At 44.3% G+C, this 23,539-nt stretch overlaps 1 protein-coding gene across 4 annotated transcripts in view; it reads right to left on the reverse strand.

The window, feature by feature from the left end:
* Positions 1–633: 633 nt before the first annotated feature.
* Positions 634–23,539, reverse strand: part of myo1d (myosin 1D) — an 87,812-nt gene continuing 64,906 nt past the window's right edge. The window contains exons 21-23 of one of the 4 annotated variants that reach the window (XR_009683274.1): positions 22,339–22,493; positions 1,300–4,269; positions 634–1,251 (exon numbers count right to left, since the gene is read on the reverse strand). Coding sequence is in view for 1 of the 4 variants with exons in the window: in XM_061094399.1 (XP_060950382.1) it covers positions 4,113–4,269; positions 22,339–22,493 (312 nt within the window). In the remaining 3 variants the exon portion in view is untranslated. The other 3 variants (XR_009683275.1, XR_009683273.1, XM_061094399.1) reach the window with 3 other exon arrangements.

Raw genomic sequence — 23,539 nt, forward strand, 5'->3', positions numbered from 1 at the left:
AAAAAGTCGTCAGGAAAAGAAATACTCAAGTAAAGTACAGATATGTGAAAAATCTACTTAAGTACAGTAACAAAGTATTTCTACTTCGTTACTTCCCACCACTGATATTATGTTATCCCACTGAATTAGATCTCCTCTCATCTTCATCCCCCCCACCCATCCTGAACCCTGTGGTCTCAGTTTCCTTCTGGGTGGAGATGTTCCTGAGGTTGAATCAGTGACGTTACTCCAAACAAACCGAGCTCCTCCCACGTGGACTCGTCTAGGTCACTTCACCCGCTGACCATTGATCCCCACTCAGTTAACCTCCAGGTCCGTGGGTCCAGTCTGAGTCACTGCAGCAGCCGGTGGATTTACCAGCTGACAGAGCTGCTGGGAGGCGGCGTTGCCATGGCGACTGCAGAGGTTTTAAACGTCTGGACGTCACCGGGGGAAACAGCTGTTCAGTGGTTGGATTAACGATGAGCTTCTACTCAGATATCATCACATCTCACGTTAGAGAGAACGACTTTCCTCTGGGAACTGTGGAGTCAACACACTCCAGTCACTGCACCACATCAAGTCCAGATGCTTCATGTGGATTTTACCAAAACACACACACACACACACACACACAAAGACATGATTTCAACATGTGAGGCAAATCAATTTATTGATAAAATGATTAATGAAATATTTTTCTTGACGGATCATCGTGGAATGCATGATCTGCATTTATACAAAATAATATTACAACTGTTCCCTTTAGACTTGGTCTGGATATTACAGTATAGTTATGGGACGTAGTAGTGAAATATTACACAAATATTCAAAATATAAACTTAACATAAATTTAGGCACATACTGAATGAACGGTGCAAATACATATACAGATTTTTGCTTAAAGCCACAGAATAAATTACAGAAAGGAAAATGGGATTTGAGTTTTTTAACCCTTTGGCCGACATGGACACGTGAGAGTGAAGGAATGTTCTTTTGATTAGATCCACAGGGATTTTCACACTTAAAGCTGATAATAAATGAGGAAAACCAAATTGCACTGAATATGTATCAATACGCTGAAGAAAATAGTTCCTACAATACCTCCTGTTCTAGTTACTGTGATAGTTACAGGTACTTTAGTAAACAGCTTTGATTTACTGAGCTAGAAGCCAGTGGAGCTCCAGGCTGCAGACACTTCATCACCAGACGTGTCAACGTTCCAGAAGCTGAAACACGTGAAGCCACCGTGACCTCCACCGTGACCTCGACCTCCAACGTGACCTCCACCGTGACCTCCACCGTGACCTCGACCTCCACCGTGACCTCCACCGTGGATCTGTGACCAACTCAAAACTAATCAGTTAATCCAGAGTCTTCAGTGAACGTTCGTGAACTTGACCTTTGACACGTTGGGTGTTCCTGATATGTCATCTTCACAAGAACCGTGACCTTCACCCTTTGACCTTCAACCACCAATCTAAGTTCATCTTTGACTTGAACTGAGCAAACTAGAAGAAATTCCCTTGAGGAAACTTCCGGTCACTGGCTTAGCGGACGAATTAAGAATTATTCAATATTATATATAAATTAAACCTGATTCTACACATTTCAGAGGAGAGTAAACAAACTAGAATGTTGTAGGTTTTGGTCGTTTTGTGATTTGTTGACAATCAGAAAATGTATTTCAACAGGGTTTAGATCCACATTTCTGCCTCATCCATCTTATTCTTTCCTCCCTGGTTTTTGTTTCTGCCTGATCCTCCTCTTGTTGGACTCGTCTGGTTGCTCGGGCTTTCTCCTTTTCCATTTGCACGCCTCCTGGGCACAGGACGGCTGAGGTATAAAATAACAACAGCAGAAAAACAAAGAAAGCAGGAAAACCTTCGTTGCCCTGCAGGCCGGCGCCGGGCGAGGAGCCGAGGGATCGGAGAGGGGAAGGGAAGTGGAAAAGGAGGGAGGGAGGGAGGGAGTGGGAGGAGAAGGAAAGCAGAGGGAGTCGAGGAGGAGAGAAGGCCGAGCGAGGCTTTGTTCACCAACCCCCTCGTTTTACGACCGCGAGAGAAGAGAGAGAAGCGCTGGAGTGAGGAGAGACATGGCGTCCATCCTAATGACGAGCGCTGAACAGTGGCGCCCTGTGGGAGATCAGCAGAGAGCGGCGGCGTCCTCACGCACCGAGCGCCACTGCACCAGAGCCGCAGGGAAAACCCTCTATTAACGCTCCTGATGTCACTTCCCTTAATCCAACGCACCAATTACCCCAAACAGCCATGATCCCGTTAGAGAGTCTTCACCCACCAACAGCACGAGGTCATCTCGCCACTGAGCCAAGTGAAGTGTCAATAAGGAAGTTCTAGAAAGAGGAATAACTACTGTGGCGTTCTGGAGCTGTCGACCATGAGCTTCATCAGCAGTTTGCCCAGTTGGTTTGAAACTGTAGTTGGTAGAAACGTCCTGGTTTTAAAGTCTCAAATAATCTCAACATTAAATCCATGAAGCTTCTGTTCTGCAGCTTTCCATCAGGTCACATGACCTTCCTCAGCACCCTAAACCCGTTTGACCTTTGAGGTCGACGTGGAGGTCAGACGGGAGGAAGCTACGGAGGCTGCATGTGGATGAATGTTGCTGAGACACTTTCAGGTGTGAACATCTTTCTACTAATTCCACAAATCTGTCTGTCGGTGTCTCACACGTCTAGAAATCAAACCCACACATCAGCTACACAACTTGGCTTGTGTGTTGTAAAGGACCCAAAGAAGTGAAGTGTTGAATTTGGCCACTTTGAGTAAAGTTTGAATGAGCAGGCGACGAATCAATGAATCTCTCACAGTTTGAAGTCGGATGTCTTCATCCCCTCAGCATCTATGCTAGTGTATATATTTCTGCGATGATTGGAAAAAGATCATATTGTTTAAGCGCAGACACGTCAGCGACCAGAGGACACGAGGACAACGTCTCCTGATGGTTCAGCAAACACACAACAAGTCCTCCTGTCGTTAGAGTAAAGTAGAACAGACTGAAGGAGCTCACTCCCACGATCACACTCACACTTCTCACTGATGAAGGAAGATTCATCGAGAGCTTTTCACTGGACACGGAGACAGCTAACAGGACAATGGGTGAAGATCCGGAGTCTTGTTCCTGACCTGTAGTTCAAGCACCAGGAGAACCCCCCCGAACTATGTTCACTCACGAAAACAACAAGAGACACGAACGGGACTGATCCTGAACCCGTGTCTAGAACAAGGCTCTAGAGATCATGAAGCCTCCTGTAGAAAGTCATGCTTTGGTTATAATCTTCATATTGTCCCTGGACAGTATAACTCAGTATTAGTTGTGCAGACACTTTTTCGTGGGGAATATTAAAAAAGACATTGCAGTAAAGATTATAAGAAGCAGGATTTAAATTAACAGATTTTAGCACTTTGTACGTCGCAGGTTTGCGATGTCGCGGATGTGCTCAACACATCCTGTCACTGACCAGCTGTTGGATTCTCACTCGTTATCCCCACACGTGATTGTAAACATTTAACAAACTAAGAGCGGAGGTTTCAGGTTCATTAAGTTCATTCATTAAGTCTTCAGTTAAGTCAATTAACATTATTATTCCTTAGAATAAAATCCACAACTCAATTAAAGCAGGTGTTTAAGAATCATTCATATCTTTGGATTTAATTTTCTGGGGTTTCACTTCTGATCCGGAGCCGCAGGGATTTTTCATTCCTGCTCAACCTTTTGGATTTTTATTCCCATGATGCAAGTTGCAGATTAATCTCCTCTCACCTCAACTGAAAAGAATCAACCTACAATAAACTCAATATTGCACAAAGCAAATCATTTTAAATTTGGATTTTAAAGAGACAGAGCAGTGCATATTATGTTTTATACCTGTTTAGCTAATAAGATTTAGCATGTAGCATGATGCTAACGCTCCCTTTTCATCGCGGCATTGCATAGAAATCTAGAAAACACGTCCGATTTGACACGACTCTGCTGTTTGAGGTTCGATCTCCTCTGTCACGCACTGTCAGCAGAAAACATGAGGAGCGAATAAGATGTGAATCATCATCATCATCATCATCATCATCATCATCATCTGGGCCTGCTTTGGAATCGGCCGTCACTGTCTGATCTCAGTTGCCGGGAACAGCCAGGATGTAATCCGAGCGGCTCTTGGTGAAGTCCGGCTGTGATTGGTTGATCTTGGGTTCCACGATGATGGTGCACTTCCTGCCGTTCATGCTGCACTGGATGGGACTGGACACGTTCACCTGCAGCTTCCTCTTCTCGCTGCGGAGGGAAGACGTCAGACATTTAGTAACAAACATTTAGAGAATAATCAATTACAATTTAACATTATATTTAGTTGGTTTAATTAACAAGCTTAAAATACACCATAAGGATCCATTAGTGGCATGTGTGTGAGGCTGTTTACACCATAAATCATACTTGTTCATCATAATCTCACAAAACCCTCATTATTCTTTACATCACAGTAACACACACACACACAAACACACACGCGCACGCACACAGGGTCATAAATCACACTTGTCCAACTCAGACTCACATATACAATTTCCCCTGTGCAGTAGTATTAAGATAATGAAAACTATTGTGCATGGAAATGATATTGTCGAGGAGAATTATAGTTGATGGATGACTGTGGAAGGGAATGAATATGTCTAAGAGAGAAATTATACTGTGGATAGAGGATAAGATGATTAGTGTCACTTAAAGGGAAAACATATCTAGAGACGAGGAGAATAAAGGTTTAATTTTACATTAAAATTTTAATGCAAGTATAAAAAATAAAGGACTAAATGCTTAATTTTACGAGAATAAAGTTGTAATATATCATCAGCATCAGGACTTTGAAAAGCTCGTGTCAGAGACTGAGTCTGAAGGAAGAACCGCACCGGAGGAAAAGGTCTGTTCAGTGCAGGAGGAAATCATCTCAGGTCCGAAGCGGCCGACAGAGAATCGAAGAGACGATCTGCGTTGAAGCCGGATTAACGTTCGTTTTGTAAGAAAGCCTGATGATGATGATGATGAAGAGCCCGTGCAGGATTACGAGAAGTGAAAAGAGAGTCAGAATATTGAGACGCAGAACAGACGGACTGAGGCGGACGTGCCGTTGAAGGAAGGATCCATATGGCGCCGCCAGGCCGGGCGCAGCAGCCGATTGGCTTTTAGCGGCTGTCACATGGAGTTAGAGCGTCTGAGGGCGAACGGCTGCTCGGATTCATTCGCTCCTAAACAGGATCGATGACGGGAATCAGAGAGAAGAAGAAACAGAGAGAGAGAGAGAGAGAGAGAGAGAGAGAGAGAGAGAGAGAGAGAGAGAGAGAGAGAGAGAGAGAGAGAGAGAGAGAGAGAGAGAGAGAGAGAGAGAGAGAGAGAGAGAGAGAGAGAGAGGAAAGTGTAACTTGATCTAAACGAGAGGAGGAGGAGCGAGAGGACGACTGTTGTCTGACTGAGGGGAGAGCAGTAAACACACACACACACACACACAGACACACACACACACAGACACACACACACACACACACACACACACACCTCTTTGTTGTTGTGACACACTTTCTCTCTGACACAGTTACTGATCACTGCTGCCTGTGTCATTTGTAAACAAATCCATTTTCTGCAAATCACTGCTGAGTTCACAGAAGCTTCCACTTTGAGTCTCTCTCGTCTGAACCTGGGACAAAAGTCATGAAACACTGAGACTCCGACTCCGAGGCCTCAGAGCTCGATTCAGAATTCATTCTAGATCCGATGTCTTCACGAAGCTGTTCACACAGCATCGAAGAACAACAAGACGTGAGTGTACGGACGTAAACAAGGAGAAAAATATATGAAACAAACGTAAAATCAGATTCCATTTGTTCAGATTTGTTCAGATTCGGTCGGTGGTTCTGCCCACCTCTGCAGTGTGTGTGTGTCTGTGTGCGTGTGCGTGTCTGTGTGTGTCTCGGGCTTACTAAGAGCGGAGAAGCTCGGGGTAGCGCTGATGATGGTTTCCATGGCAACTCCTGTGCACTAAACTCCCCCATCTGTCATGGCTGCCGGCCAGCCAATGTTACAGTTTGTGTGTGTGTGTGTGTTGTGTGTGTGTGTGTGTGTGTGTGTGTGTGTTGTGTGTGTGTGTCTATTCCACCGTCCGTATATTGTCGTGTTATTTCTCCGTCTCAGGGAAAATAGCAGAGGCTGCACTGCGCACATGCACAGAAATATACTCATATAAATAAACTCCCTCTCACACACACACACACGTTTTGTAACAGGTCACAGTCATGTAGACAGTCCCTCTCTGGGGACGTGGCATTTGTCCCCATTTGGACAAGCTGTCCTCCATTAACTGGTAGTTAGTCTGAAATCCTGTCACACACACACACACACACACACACACACACACACACACACACACACACACACACACACACACACACACACACACACACACACACACACACACACACACACACACACACACACACACACACACACACACACACACACACACACACACACACTTGTCAGATAAGTGTCTGAAGTAACACAACAATATATGGAGGGCGGAATAGACATAACAACACACACACTACACAGTGAGGACATTAATTGGCTTAATTCATTCCCCAACCCGAACCTTAACCATCACAAGAAAATGCATAAACCTAAATGCACGATATGAGTCTTTCTTTCTCTTAAACGATGCAGAAAATCTCATATATTTCGGAATTCGTTTACTGTCAGTTTCATCATCGGCCCCTAAAAAATCCATATCCCTCAGATTCCTCCCTGATCCATCAAATCCTCCAGCGTTCCACTAAAACCCTGTAGAACCCGTAGAACCCGTAGAACCCATCAAGTCTTAATGTGACCGACCGGCGTTTCCCATCAGCGGCCGGCCGCAGCCCGAGGGCAGACTTCACCGGTCGGCCTCTCTCTCCGACTGGAAAATCAATTCTCTCCTCTTCCCTTCCCCCAGTTCCCTCTGCGAGTCTGTGCCCTTCACGCCACGTGAGTCCAAGGTCGCTCGCTCCCCAAAGTACCTCCTCGGTCTTTGGAGGAGCGGAGGACAGGAGGAGACGGGAGAGAGAAGGGGGGGGGGGGGGGGGGGGGGTGAGGCTAAGTGGGAGTCGATGTAGAGGGCAAATTTAGAAGTGGAGATAAAAGTTGAGGACAAACTCTCGGGGGAGAAGGAGAAGGAGTTTCATGGGAGCTTAGAAACATCAGCGTGAAGACAAGTGTGTCGAAACCAGAATGGGGGGGGGAGCCGGGGAGGACAGTCCGGGCTATTTTTGGTACAGAGGAGCCAGGATTACCTCCAGTACCAGGTCTGAGTCATCCCTCTCTCAGAGAACCTGCCCCCCCCCCCGAGGTCTGAGCTGCTGAAAGATAAATGAGGTCTGCAGGTGAAGAGCAGAGGAAGGAACCGACCGGGGATCTGAGGACGTGATCAAAGTTTCCTCCGCTCACTTCTTATGATGACTAGGGTTGCAAAATTCCGGGAATATTCAAAGTTGGAAACTTTCCATGGGAATTAACGGGAATTAACGGGAATTAACGGGAATTAACAGGAATTAACAGGAATAAACTGGAAATGTTGTGGGTAATTTATACTAACTGTATTTACCTTGTCATATACAGACATAAATATAAACATTTTGTTGTGTCATAGGCTGATTTGAGCCCTGAGGAAACTTTGGGCACTTGACTATATGCTTCTGCATCGTTGTGTCATTCTTAACATAGGTCTTTGCACAGTATTTGCAAATGTACACAGCCTTTCCTTCTACATTGGATGAGGTGAAATGTCTCCACACATGAGAGAGTGCACGTGGCATTGTTCTGTAGAATAAGATGAGAAAAAAGTTTGTAAAAAAACACTAATGCAATGCCAGAGATATAAATAGTTAGCCAAACAATTGGAATCGTCTGTAAACATATTTTACAATTGATGGATAAATGAATGGAGATAGTCTAGATGAACAGATGAACAATCCTCAATCAGCATGCTAATATATTTTCTCCAGTAATATCATGGAAACTTACCTGACTAGTCCTGCACTCTACAGCAGGCCTCAGTAGCCCTGCTGTAGAGTGAAGCATGCTGGGAGTTATCTGTGCATGTGATGGAAGAATGACCAGTGGAGGGTTGAAACTCAACGTTCCATACATCTTTAAAATAGAGTTTTGAATGATGTTTTTATTGCTCAGCGTTTAATTTGTGTAGTTTTTTTTTTTTCAAAATTCCCAAAATTCCCGAGCTTAACTTCCCATGGAAAGTTTCCAGAAAGTGTCCGGAAATTTACTGGAAACTTTCCACCCCTTTGCAACTCTAATGATGACACGGCCACTTTATCATGAAAGAAATAAAACGAAGGAGCTTAAGCAGCGACAGCTACAGACGAACGTCAGCGTGAACGGATTCTTCTTCCTGAACAAACAGCTCGTCAGAGGCTCATAATTCCTCGTCGCTATTCTCAGCACGGCCCACATTTAATCAAGGAGACAGATGAAGGAGGCAAACATTTGCATCTGTGAGGAGACGGTTACTGAGCAAGAGAAATGGAACCAGTGGAGTTCAGGTTCTGTGGAGACAAAACGCAGCTGAACGTGAGGCGGGCGGATGAAAGAGAAGCTGAAACAATGCACAAAGAAATATGTCCGAGACCAGCAGGAGACGAGCCCACGTGGATCTCCTCCTCTCACACGGCTACCACCACTTTATTTTTTTATTTATTTAAAAAAAACACCTCACATCAATATTTCAGCGCGTGAGACCACACTGAGATCCACATGTAGGAGACAGCACAGGTACGTTCATGTATGTGAGCACCTGCCTGTGGGTGTGAAGGTCCGTGCTGTTTTAATAACTGACAGATATGAGGCTTTTGTTCGTGAGGTGGAGCGGATCGACCACGTTTGAGTCCTGATTGACCATCTCCAGGATGTTTTAGCTTGATGTCTGCACAATGGAAGGAGGTGGAGACGCGTCTATGATGGTTAAGTTCAGGTTGGTGTTTTCGGTTCTATTTCCTGGGTGTTGATCATGTGACTTTCACCATCATTGTCTCCCAATTATCTTGCTTCCCACTTCTGGTCGGATATAAATCTTAGTCTTCGTTGTCTTTAGTCCTTGTTTCTCTTCTTCTGTGTAATCTTTGTTCCTCCTCCCTCAGAGCCGCCCACTCAATTCCATGGATTTGCATTTAACACCAGACCTGACGCAGCAGCTCTTCCTCTCACACTCTTCCTCTCACACTCTTCCTCTCACTCTCTTTCTCCTTCTCACATGTCGCTGGAGAGGAAACAGGAAGACGCACACGCAGAGCGAAGAGTCGGTCGAACGAGACAAACTCCTGGATACAGACGGAAAATCATCCAGAGAGAGAAACAGTTGAAGGAGCTGATCAGAGGCGTGAGACAGCTGAGCATGGATGGAAGGAGTGTGAGGAACTCATCTGCCCCAGTTTAAACGTCTGGATTCTTTCAATAGCTTCACTGAGCCAGAGTTGAACAGTTGTGTTAATACCTCTTGATTGTTTTACTAATTATTGGTTCTTTAGAGTCGTTGTTTTCATACGTCATAAAGTGAGTCCCTGATTTACTAATTGTTGTGTGTAGCTGTTTCCTTTTAGGCCGAATCAGGTGCAGCACTGAAAACCTTCAAACCTGTTTCCTTAAAAAGACCATGACCCAGTATCTCAATAAAGCACACACACATGAAATCGAACCATAAAGCAGCTTTGGCCCGACACTGCAGCTCAGTCAGGGTACGGACATCTACTTTTATATAATTTCTTTTTTGCTCCGCTCTCATTTCCCTTCGTCTCTCTGAGCTACAGACAAAAGACCCGAGCTCACAAGCGGAGAGATAACCAAGTAGGTCATTTAAAAAAAAAGAGAGTAGAAGAAAATGCACCGGCAGCTAAAAAGGTATTGATTCAAAAATGTGTTTCGAGGTGAAAAGACAGAAACAGACGAAGGGAGGTGAGTAAACACGGAGAAGAGGAGGTCAGAGGTGAAGCTGCAAAGCCGACGCTCACATCTGAGCCTCAGTTCTGCTCCAGGCCTCGGCACAGAGGAGGAGAAGACAGAGCCGAGGATAAGCTGAGGAAAAGTGGCCAACGGATTAAAATCCATCTGAGCTGACGTCCTGTACGTATGAGGACGAGTCGTGATGACGTCTGATCACATATGAAGAGTTAAAACAAGCTACACTCAAACCCCGGTGTGATATAAGCCAGGCTGGTGTTTCTCTTTCTCTACGCACAGCGAGCGAGATGAAGGAGGCTGCAGAGGGAGAACGGAGGCGCTGACCATATATATATTTTAAAATAACAATGTTTTATACAGTTATTTTCAAATCCTCTGGTTCTGATTAAAAACTCCTGAACTTGAAAACAAGACCTGCTGCAGCTGGATAAAGTTTGGAGTCTTGAATCTTTTTTAACACGTTATTCTGAAGATTTTTTATATCTTTTTGTATTTGCACTTCCATAAAATTGAGGTTGTTTCCAAGAGACAGATTAAATAAAAGAGAATAAGAAGAAAATTGGTTCAGCAGAAGCCTGATTCCACTAATAACGGAGGATTTCTTATTAAACATTTCATGACTGATTGAGCTCACAGACCAGCGCTGTTACAAAAGGTTAAAAATGTGACGATTCAATAGTATTGCGATTCTGCGATATATTGCGATACAGCAAGTATTGCGATTCGATTCTGCGATATATTGCGATTCATGTCCCCCATATTATTCAAAGGCTTTACAAAAAATGAGGAAAATAAGACTGCTCACCTCACTTCAAATGTCACATTTAATTCTGTGAACAACATTGTCTTCTACACGTTAACTGAAGTGCAAAAACTTTGTCCTTGAACATTCAGGACACAGGACCTTTGTAATTATTTTCTGAGTAGGAGACCTCTCACATGAACACTGAGCTCCCAGCACATAACTTACAATTATTTAAATACAATACAGTAACATAAAGCAGACATAATAGAGTAACATAAACCTGAGAATAATCATATAAATAAGAGTAACCTAGAGCTTCAATCAAATTGAGAAAAATAAACAAATGTGTACTACTAGAGTCCAGTCCAGTTGGCTGCAAGGTCATGACCCAAAATGTTAAATTCATTTGGGAATATTGGCATTTTTGTTCAGAAAAATTAGTTGGTCAACATGCTCAGATGTTAAAGTTCCTCTCTATATCTCCTGCAGTGGAGAACACACTAGGTATCTTTTAAACTCTGAAACTCTCCTCGTCATGCTTTGCCAGCCAGGGGCTGTTACATATATAATTGTAAATAAATATTAAAAAAATATTTTTGTTAATATTGCAATACTTAATGCTACAGTATCGATATAATCGCGGGCGCAAAATATCGCGATACTGAACAGAATCGATTTTTTTCTCCACCACTATAAGTGACGTCTCACATCCGCTGCCTATTGAGCCCTCGAGGAGAAGCATCTATGATTATAAAATATACATTATGGCTTCTTCAAGTGAAGCTGAAGTCTATGACGATGGGGTAATGCGGACGGACCACTGGTGGGTTCGTCCACGCGGCATCTGGACTCTCCTCATTCCCTCCGGGCAGCAGGTGATTGACAGTCATCAATAACCGCTCTCAGGAGGTCAGAGGTCACCGATGCTGTGGTCAAACAAAGGAGACAAAGTCCTCACCTGCACGTGTCTCTGTTTCAGGATCAGTGGGACATGAAAGTGAACCGGGAAAACACACAAAGCACCGGCTCGTGTCTCTGGGGAAAGTGCAGCGGCTCCACAGATGGTCGCACACTGCGGAGCCACAATGGACTCACAGCAGGAGGGCTCAGTGTGTGTCTGTGTGTGTGTCTGTGTGTGTGTCTGTGTGTGTGTCTGTGTGTGTACAGGAGGTCGACCCTGTGCTGGATCATTGTTCTTCTCTCCGAGCTGAACCTTGCTCACCGATCAGAAGGCCTCGGCACCATCTCAGGCCTGAGTGGCTCACAAACACACACACAGGGTGAATCAATACACTGCAACACAATGAGTCACAACACCACACAAAGACACAAAGACACAAAGACAGGCCGCCTCAATTAGCCGCTCGTTACTGGAGGTCGAGCGCTCGCTCCTCTAATGTCGACGCCTCCATTTCGGTTCATTAAAGCCGATCAATGAATCAATCAAGGGCTCATCTGTTCTCATTTACCGACACGTCGCCACCTTCTGTCCGGAGGTTGAACGTGCAGCTTGAATCCACATCAGGGGAGAAGCCACATGTCTTTAGTTTCATAGACACTTCCACACGTTTTCAAACTAGAAACCAAGTCCGTCCAGATCCACACTGAGATGCAGATGATGGGTTAAAGCGCTCGGGTCGGTGAAGTCGATTCACTCGAGCGCCGGACGTCACGTGAACAACAGAAAGGAACGGATGGAATGGATCTGAGCAGCGTGAGGTGGAACAACAAAGAGACAGAGGAAAAAACAAGCGAGTGATGTGTGGGGGGGAGTAAAGACGAGAGAAAGGTGGGACGCAGAGACGGAAGCAGGATGGAAAGACGTTAGTGGAGAGATTAATGGCAGGTGGGAGATGAGGAGAGGGAGGATGGATGAGGGGGGAGGAGAAGCAGGAGGTGAAGCAGGAGGGGGGAGAGAGAGAGAGAGAGAGAGCGATGGGAGTCCAATCATAATTGGCCTCATGGTGGGAGATGGTGGAGCTGTTGCTGGGTGGAACATGTGTGTTGGGGGTGGGGGTGGGGGGGATTATGGGGCAAACCTGGAGGTCAATGAAGTGGCAGAGCTCCGACTGTATCATGTGAACTGTTCAGCACTTAACTAATGCTTCTATCTGAAGATGCTGAGTGCATAAGATTTATATATATATATATAAATGTACACTACAGTATGAGAGTGAGCTCCTGTGGGAACACGAAGCTTCTCCTCTGCTGCTGCAGCGGCCAAGTGGCAGATTAAATATAGTTCACACCCACATGTGCCTATCTATATGTATATGTCCTTTCCCAGTTTGACCATTAAATATGAATATATATATAGACTCTATCCAGAGGTTGATGTGGAATTAAAGGCGACAGTTTCCTACAGCAGCATTTAGGGTGTTTTTAATCTGAGAGAGTTTATGATTCATATGTAATAGGAAGTGATTTATTAACTCCACCAAGGAGGTTACGTGTCACTTAGCAGGATTACCGTAAAACTACTGGATGGATTTCTACAGAACTTGGTGGAAGGATGTGGAATCAGGAGTCAGGGGAGAACCAATTAAATGTGATGCCAATCTGGTTCAGGAGGCAGATCCAGGAGTAGATCTAGAATTATATATTTATTATATGGAAAATATATATATATATGTATATTCAGATGTATTATGAGTATTCATGCAGCGGTGTTCAGATTCAAATAGACCAGATCTTGCTCCTCACGCAGCAGCAGCATAGCTTCACTTCCTCTGCAGACTGTTGAGTTGTGTGACATGAAGACACGATTAGTCTCTGCACTCATTTAAAAGTGGAAAGAGTCTGTCAGCGATTTCCTGCACTAATTGAATAATTGAAAAGTCGAGGGAATCCATCAGAGGGCGAATCCCAAGATCTTTGGTTCAGTCAGTGTCGCATAAGATGGAGAAAAGCAAATGTTCCCATGAGAGGAACTGAAAATCACAAATTTAACATAAAGAATCATTTATCAAAATAACATCAGATTCCTTTAGCTTCAGCTGTAATTGTCTTTGTCTGAGAATATTTTTCTAAACACAAATAAGAGAGGAGACGGAATTACTGCCTCAAATATGCAGCATATATATGTTTAATTATATATTTATGAAAATCCTTCCAAAATAAATCATTAAAAATAGGACGAGGGCCAAGCTGATGACACAAAAAGCTAATTTGCAGCGAGACTTTCATTCAATTTGCAATTTGTTTGTAATTAGCGTCTGATTTAATAAGACTGAAACTAATTATGCAATCAGTGACAGGCCCTGTGTTTAAATGAATTTTGTATGAAAGTGGGAGTTTAATAGGCAAAGTTCAGGGCGGGGGGGGGATGAAACGTCAAAATGCTCAATGAAGTAACAGCCCTCCGAATAATTTACAATTAAAGAATCTTTCATGTTCAAACTGATGCTTAGAAACTCTGTGGACTTTGGATAAAAGCGTCAGTTCTCATCTCGGGTCGTTAGAAGACATTTGAAATGAGGCTGAGGGTCAAAGGGTCAAAGCTAATTACAAGAGTTCAATCTTGTTTGCGTGTGTCATGAGACTTTGTGTGTAACTGCATCGTTAGAAACTATAACTAAAGAGCGCTGGTCGCCTGTTTGTATCCAGAGCTCTTCCATGGACCCTGAACACGCCAGGTATAAAGCTGATCGGATAAACAGTTCCTGATATATTTATATATATAAATAAATACATATTTGAGACATTTGTGGAATTAGTAGGTTGCTGAAAATAGAGAAAACGTGATAATTTTAAAATACAGTCCCTGACAAGTCTTGTCACTTATCCATTTAGTAGAAACAACAGCTTATAACCTGACTTTTAATTAATCCATTGGTTTTGACAAGGCGACAAGACTGTTGTCTTTGCAAAAACTGACTCAGTGAGCTTTTACCAAGCTGTGACCGTTAGAAAGCTTTTCAGCAGTTTCGTTTGGCACCAAAACATAATTTCAAAAACTGTTGGGATCGAAATTAGCCATTTCTTGTAAAAAAAAAAAAAAAATTGATTACAAATATATTTGAGGGGTACTTAAGGTCAACTTGTACCCAAGCAACAAGACTTTTGTCAGGGACTGTAACTTGTTTTATGTCAATGTTAAAGGTAGGTATGTATATGAGCGGCTGAGCTCGGTGTAAATAACTCGCAGGAGTACTTGGAGATTCAGGTAGAAGAGGGGATTTTATTATTCCCACAAAGTAAGGCCGACAAGGCAGAATTATGAAAGTAAATATAAAATAAAACAAAAGAGCGAAAAACAAACACTTCGAAATAAGAAAATAAATAGGCACAGTGGCCAAAATAAATAATGACAATAACAATATACTGTTTAAGCAAACACTTAAAATGGAGAGCTCTCAGACTTACGTCCCTATAACAGCAGCTCTCCTAGACTCATGTCTTCCCATGTCCGGCCTCTCGACTCAATGATCAGCCCGGCTTAAATGGGACTAACCACGCCCCTTACAATTGGAACATTCCAATATACCATTAAACACAGGGGTGTCCCAGGTAAGGCCAGCTCCATAGCTTTAACAGCTTAAACACTAAAACTCCATATGGCTGGTAACATAACCAGCAACATATTCACACACAACTGTTCCATGAAGGCATAGCCTACTAATAATACAACAGATTGTATACAGACCCAGACACGTAACACACACAGACAACATTTATACCTATAACACGTGTCAACAGGACAGTTCATTGTTGCGGTGACGGTCGCCACGCGCACCGACACAGTCAAATTAAATTAATTGAAGCAATCGACAGTAGTTTCGTTAACAGATCGAGAAATTACGATTCTTTTTCAGGACCGAGTCTCGACACAACTTTTTTTAAATGCTCGACCCCGACACTTTATGTTATTTGAGAGAATGAAACTTCAGTGAGGTCAGCACCTGAGTTCCGGCTCCGAGGGTTTGTCCTCACACACCAACACGCCGACAGAGGAACCGCATTAATTCAGGCGCTGCAGCGGAGAAGTAGGTCACACCGACTCACATATCCCTCTCATTCATATACACAACCTCTGACACATACTGCACAGTTTCACTTACAGTCAGCAGCCCACACACATGAACACACACACACACACACACAGACACACACACACACAGCGGCCTGCACTCAGCCTCCATCCCTCCGTCACCGAGCTCCACACAAAACAACCACTGTGTCCAAGTCTGGTTTGTGTGCGTTGGAGAGTTTGTGCGATCGCGTGTAATTTTGAAATCTGAGGTTATATAACCACGATGCAGATAGTTTATCCTCAAAGAGCCTTTTTGGCCGAGGCACAAGTTTTTTGCACGAAGAAAAAACAACTCGGAAACTTTACTGCAAACACCCAAACCGTACTTCAACTGATAAAAGAAGCAAAAGTTCTTAAATATGAAATACAGCTTTAAACATTTGAGTCAATAGAATAGTCCAGTTCAACTTGAAAGTAATAATTTAACCATGGGGGGGGGGGGTTCTTTGAGCCCTTGATTGACGCACATGGATATTTTGGATTGTGCACGTGCCTCCATGATGAAAAGAAAATGAAAAGAAAAAGTAATTCTTTGATTTGTGACGTTAACGACACAGCACAGTTTGATAAGCAGCTCCTGTCTACACAATGGAAATAAAAGCATGTGCTCTTTTCCTCCGACACACACATTTCATCTTTCTCTCCATCCTTCCTTCCAATCTCTCCACCCACCCCCCCCCCCCCCCACACTCCTCTGTGTCTGTGGTCTGGGATGAGATTGTACCGCCAGCAGTGGTTATTAATGGACGGCGTTTTTATCAGACAAAACATGGATCCAGTGGTTGCCATGGGAACTGCATCTGCAGCACCCGAGAAAGGAGGGAGGGAGGGAGGGAGGGGGGGATGAGGAATGTGAAGTGAAAAACAAGTGGGGGAGGGGGAGGAGCAGCAGCGAGGTGGGTGATGGATGGAGATAGAGGAAAGAGAGCAGGAGGGATGGAGGGAAAGAGGAGAAGAAAGAAGCACACTTTTATCTGGCTGAAATATTTGATTCAGCAGAAAGCGGTGACCTTGGTGAGGAAGACAAAGGCGTCTCTCTCTCTTTCTTTCTCTCTCTCTCTCTCTCTCTCTCTCTCTATCACTTCACCCTCCTCTCATCCTATTTTCATCTCACTCTAATAAATGATGTTAGTTTCATCTCCAGATGTGACAGGAAAACGCACGGTGACATGTTTATTAAACGAAGTGTTTTCATTCAGAAATATTCATCAGCCCAAAGCAACAGATCCAAGTGGATGGATTTGTGTTAATGAACGGACTGAACCACTGGTTGACACCATGTACTCCGGATCGGACCATTTACAAACCCTTCCACTGTACATTTGGTGATACCATTAAAATTGACCAGTATCTTGGTATCTATCAGGGCCCAATATATAAAAACGCTCCAGTCATCAGCGCTCAAGTCTCAGTCGAGAGTTGTTTTGTTTGTTTTACTCTTGCTGAGGGTTGAGATGATTGTGATTTGTGAATTTGAGCTGTACAAATACAAGTTGATTGATTGAAATGCTACAACATTGGACAAAGAGAGAATCCAGGAAGAAATCAGATTTGAGAAATGCCAAAGGATGAGGACATTGTCAGAATAATAATCTGCGACCTATCATGCTTGAGTTGTGTTGCTGGACGAGACGTGTTGAAACCACTGGTTTGATCCTTAAAATCATTTTAGTTTTTCAGGTTAAACCTCCACGAGGCTTAGTGTAAAGTCCGGATCTGCTCCAGAATGTGAGGCGCTCTTCCCCGGCTCACGTCCCACCTCCGCCACAAAATGACGTGGATAATTGATAGAGTAGTTTTTGAGTAACCCTGCTGACGGAGAGATGAACGACAACGAAAACACGAGCTCGGCAGCGGACGTAATAAATTCACGGCAGAAGCAAGAAAGACGATAAAGTCTTTCAGAGATTTAAAACTCCTCGTCTCGCTCAATCACCCGCTGACAGTGAGTCGTGACTCCTGAAACAACAACAACACGAGTAAACCTGCTCCTCCTTCTCATGTCTCCCAGTTTTAACACCTCTAACTCCACTTCACTCCCTCTCTGCTCCGGATTCCAGATTCACTCTTTAACGTCCTCTCGCTTCCATCTGTTCCAACACCAGGTCCTCAGAGAGGAGGACAGGAGCAAGGACACACACAGAGCAGGACAGATCGATGAAGGCCTGTGTACCGCACGCTAATGCTGACTCATGGTGAAGGGAGATGGGAGGGGAGGGGGCGGAGGGGAAGAGTGAGTGGGAGGAAAGACAGAGAAGGACAAAGGGCGGCGGTGGAGGTTAGAGGAGAGTTAGTATGAACGGACGTCACTGAAGACAGATGTGAGGGCAGTGAATCCATGAACATCTGTCACGGAGCTGAAGACCTTCACCTCCGCAGTAAACCATCAACGGCTGCTGGGACGAGTGGGTTCTCCATCGATGAACCCAGTGGCTCCCACACACAGCGCTGGGACCATTCATAAGTGAGAAGAGGAATAAACTGGACGTATAAAAGTACAGTTGTTGTATCTGTACCAAAAGTCAGGTTCTGTATTAAAGTGTCACTCAGAATGAAAGATGCAAACTCAGATTTCAGTCCATCGACGAATCGCTTCACAACCATCAATCGACTCGATGCAGAGGACGAGAGCCGAGGGTTAATAACTTCCTGTCAATGACTCGTTACACACTCACTCACAAACGCATCCACAGACACACAATCAATCTCGGGCTCAGGGTTCTTTCATCCGTCACCATGGACAGTGGGAACAGTTGGTGGAGACACAACCAGGCTGTTGCCACAGAGACGATCCACAGAGGTTTTCTAAGAAACGGATTCAAGCCGCTGACGCAAAAAAAAAGAAACTACAACGACCAGACGACAGCGGAGACGACGGGAGGATTTACAACTGCAAGCGTCACATTTTCTGTGATATAAACACAATCTGAACATATTATATTATTAACGATTTGTACATGATGATCAACCTTCCAGATTTACAGAATGTTTAAGTTGAAGAAAGAGGCCGTGCTGCATTTGATCGAGTAAAAAACTGTTAACACTGAAGTTTTTCTTCCTCTGAGAATCGAGCAGGTGGATGAATAATTCATCATGAAGTTATTTTTACGTAGAGATCCCGATGGGGAAGGTGTGAAGCCGAGTGAGTCTGTGTGATGCTGCAGGTTTAACACAATGAAACTGAATGAGGAGAAATAAAAACAAGGTGGAAAATACTCAGATTCAAACGTTTTTTAAGACACAGAGGCAGGAAGTCACGTGTTACTTCTGCTGGGGAGATCAAGTGATCTTGTTTACATCTAGGGTTGCAAAGGGGTAGAAAGTTTCCGGTAAATTTCCGGAAACTTTCCGGAAACTTTACATGGGAAGTTAAGCTCGGGAATTTTGGGAATTTTGAAAAAAAAATAAAACTACGCAAATCAAACGCTGAGCAATAAAAACATCATTCAAAACTCTATTTTAAAGATGTATGGAACGTTGAGTTTCAACCCTCCACTGTGCATTCTTCCATCACATGCACAGATAACTCCCAGCATGCTTCACTCTACAGCAGGGCTATTGAGGCCTGCTGTAGAGTGAAGAACTAGTCAGGTAAGTTTCCATGATATTACTGGGAAAATATATTAGCATGCTGATTGAGGATTGTTCATCTGTTCATCTGTTCATCTTTCCATTCATTTATCAATCAATTGTAAAATATTTTCACAGACGATTCCAATTGTTTGGCTAACTATTTATATCTCTGGCATTGCATTAGTGTTTTTTTACAATCTTTTTTCTCATCTTATTCTACAGAACAATGCCACGTGCACTCTCTCATGTGTGGAGACATTTCACCTCATCCAATGTAGAAGGAAAGGCTGTGTACATTTGCAAATACTGTGCAAAGACCTATGTTAAGAATGACACAACGATGCAGAAGCATATAGTCAAGTGCCCAAAGTTTCCTCAGGGCTCAAATCAGCCTGTGACAAAACAAAATGTTTATATTTATGTCTGTATATGACAAGGTAAATACAGTTAGTATAAATTATCCACAAAATGTCCTGTATATTCCCGTTAATTCCCATGGAAAGTTTCCAACTTTGAATATTCCTGGAATTTTGCAACCCTATTTACATCACATGGACGTTACACTCGGGGTCAGGTGGTGGAGAAAGACCCCAGGAAGTCCAGGGGTCTTTCTCCACCGCCTCTGGAGAAGCTGCAGTGGATCTCCAGAGTTCAGTGCACGTGTGGAAGCAGCTGAACTGAAGTGGATTGGCTTATCTTCCAGGGATTGTGCAGAAAGTTTGTGTGAGACAGATGCAGAGTGTCTGCAGTCGTATCAACACACACACACACACACACACACACACACACACTCATCTAAATATAGGCCTCAGCAGAAGCACAGCCTTAAATATTTCATTGCCTCCTCTCCAGAAATGAATGAGAGCAGAACCAGGGGAGGAAAACGCAAAAAAAAAGACAGAGAGAGATGGAGATACAGAAAGAGAGAACGAGAGAGAGAGAGGGAGAGAGAGAGAGAGAGAGAGAGAGAGAGAGAGAGAGAGAGAGACAGGAAGTGAGATCGTTACAGGGGGATGTTGTCAAAAATAAGATGCAGGGAAAAGGAAGACGGGAAAGAGAGAGAGAGAGAGAGAGAGAGAGAGAGAGAGAGAGAGAGAGAGAGAGAGAGAGAGAGAGAGAGAGAGAGAGAGAGAGAGAGATGGGGATACAGAAAGAGGGAACGGGAGAGAGAGAGAAAAAGAGAGAGAGAGAGAGAGAGAGAGAGAGAGAGATGGGGATACAGAAAGAGGGAACGGGAGAGAGAGAGAAAAAGAGAGAGAGAGAGAGAGAGAGAGAGAGAGAGAGAGAGAGAGAGAGAGAGAGAGAGAGAGAGAGAGAGAGAGAGAGAGAGAGAGAGAGAGAGAGAGAGATGGGGATACAGAAAGAGGGAACGGGAGAGAGAGAGAAAAAGAGAGAGAGAGAGAGAGAGAGAGAGAGAGAGAGTGACAGGAAGTGAGATCGTTACAAAGGGGATGTTGTCAAAAATAAGATGCAGGGAAAAGGAAGACGTGAAAGAGAGAGAGGGAATCTAATCCCCCCCGACTTTCATGCTCAATAACAATGAAGTATTTCTGAATTTCTGGAGACAAGTTGTGCGTCATGGCTGAGAAGAGGGTTGTGTGTTCTTATGAATGTGTTTGTTTTCTGAATCTGTTTTAGAGGCGACTTCACAATTTAAACAATTTCTGTGCGAGGCCAAAATAAAAAATTCACCGTGACATGAAAAATAACCAGATTAACGCCGAGCAGATTTGGAAAATGTCAAAAAAACAACTCTCACTTCCACAATATCCAGACACGGACGTGACCCGGCGAGGGTTTGTTATTCGCAGCGGCAGCGGCGCCCTGCTTCGGCCTCGCCGTCACTTCCAGGAGGATCAAGAGCCGCGGTGCCGCTGCCGCGAGCTGCTCCTCTCGCTTCCTGCCGCGGTGCACATTCTGCACCGAGCAGCACGTTGAAGGAGAGATAAAGGTTAACGCCACATCTACAGGGAGCTGTGGCGGTGGCACAACCACACGCTAAAGATCAGACGCTGCAGAAACCCCACGGCACGCTCACCAGCTCTCAGGGATTCCTCCACATGCAGACACACAAAATACCGGCAAACACACACACAAACACACAGGCCTTTGTCCTGTCGCTGGTTCTACGGTGATGGATGAGTCGGCGTGCTCGGCACACGCAGGGTCGTCACGGGGGGGCCGCGCTCTGCCCGACACCTCCAGACAAACGGCTCCACAATGAGGCGAGATAGCATCAGCGAGTGGCAGTGATGGAGCACCACACACACACACACACTCACACACACACACACACACACACACACACACTCACACACACACACACACATATAGGTGTTTGCCTTGGAATTAGGACTTTGCATTGACCACAGTTCCCATCTTCATTAGGAGCGAGAGCCGGACCCCAGGAGGTCTACTGCATAGATATAAACACTAGATGTCTCGGCCGCGTTGCCGGTCAACAGAGTCGAACGTCACCACATGGCGGCCATCTTGCTGAGGGCGGCTCGCTCACCCATAACATTGTGTTGTAGTGGTGCGTACTTTTTATATAACCATAACTTGCTAAATTTTCAACCGATTTTTAAACTGTTTGGTTTGTTATAAACGTCAGAGATGTAGCTATGACACTGCAGACTTAGGAATAATTATGTTATTTTTCTAAACAATTTAATAATTTATGCAGTGTCATAACTACATCTCTGACGTTTATAACAAACCAAACAGTTTAAAAATTGGTTGAAAATTTAGCAAGTTATGGTTATTTAAAAAGTACGCACCACTACAACACAATGTTACGGGTGAGCGAGCCGCCCTCAGCAAGATGGCCGCCATGTGGTGACGTTCGACTCCATTGGCCGAGGCATCTAGCCTTATATATGTCTATGGTCTACTGCTCCTGATAAGGTCAGTGTTTGTGTTGAAGAGGGAACACAAATCGAGTATACACACACACACACACACAGACACACACAAACACACAAATCTGAAAGCCGCTCACCTCTTGAAGTGGCTGAGCAGGCTGCCCACCAGCTCCCCGATGCGGCTCTCGCTGGCAGGGACCATTCCCTGCAGGCACACCACCAGGTCCCTGCTGTCCTTAGTGTGGAAGACAACCAGCTGGTCCTTCCCCGGGGACACGCTCATGCCCGTCACCTGGGGGGACACGGGGGGGGGGGGGGGCACATAACACACGATAAACATGGATGAAGAACCAACGCAGAAACACAAACATGTGCAAAGGCAGGAGAGAGGGTTGAGAAACCTGCCAGGGAACCGTCTGTACTGTGGATCAACACAAACACAGCAGGAGGAGTCGGTGCAAACAAAAGGACGTCAACACAACAACACAACAACACAACTCTCACAATCTGAGGGAAGCAAAACCAAGAGCTTCACTGTTAATAGGGTTTGATTTCATATTGTTTTCTCACTCAAGGGTTAAGAGCAGAGGATGTCAAACCTTTTTTTAGCCCTATGAGGCAAATTGTGATGTGTGAATATGGGCAAGATGAGTAAAATAATAAGAAGACGTTTTGACACAAGAAATCCACTAAATGGATGAATAAATAATTTAGAAAAGTACTTTGACACTTTATATTTCATATATTGCATGTACATGTATCGGGATCAGATATAAAAAATCAAGTAAAGAGAAATGTTCTGTAAAGAAAGTTTAAAATAATTCTTAGATCCGCCTGCTGGTCCGGATCCTTAACAAACAAACAAACAAACAAACAAACAAACAAACAAACAGACAAACAAACAAACAAACAAACAAACAGACAAAAAAACAAACAAACGGGTGAAAACACCAGCTCCTCCACCAGCTCCAGGATCAGATGTCTACTGGTGTGATGGGTTTCTCAGGAATTGGAGCTCGGAGTTAGATTTATTGATCAGTTTCCCAAAGGACCGATCAAACTTTTCCGATCAGAACCAACAGACAGAAACCAGTATGTTCTGGTTTCTGTCGGTGAAGGAAACACAGGCTCATTAACTCCTCTCTTTCTTTCACCGTTCACCTGAGCTTTTCTCCATCCTCTCTTTATTCCTCTACGTTTCCCAGCTGAACTCAGCCGCTGCTCGTTGAGGAAACAGCCAAAGGGTTCTGGTGAGTCTGGTGCATTAATATCCACTCAGCACACTGGGATACCCAGACTGATTCCCCCCCAGCGGAGGAGGAGGAGGAGGAGGAGGAG

This window comes from Limanda limanda, chromosome 21 (assembly GCF_963576545.1).
Source record: "Limanda limanda chromosome 21, fLimLim1.1, whole genome shotgun sequence".
NCBI classification, from domain to species: Eukaryota; Metazoa; Chordata; class Actinopteri; order Pleuronectiformes; family Pleuronectidae; genus Limanda; species Limanda limanda.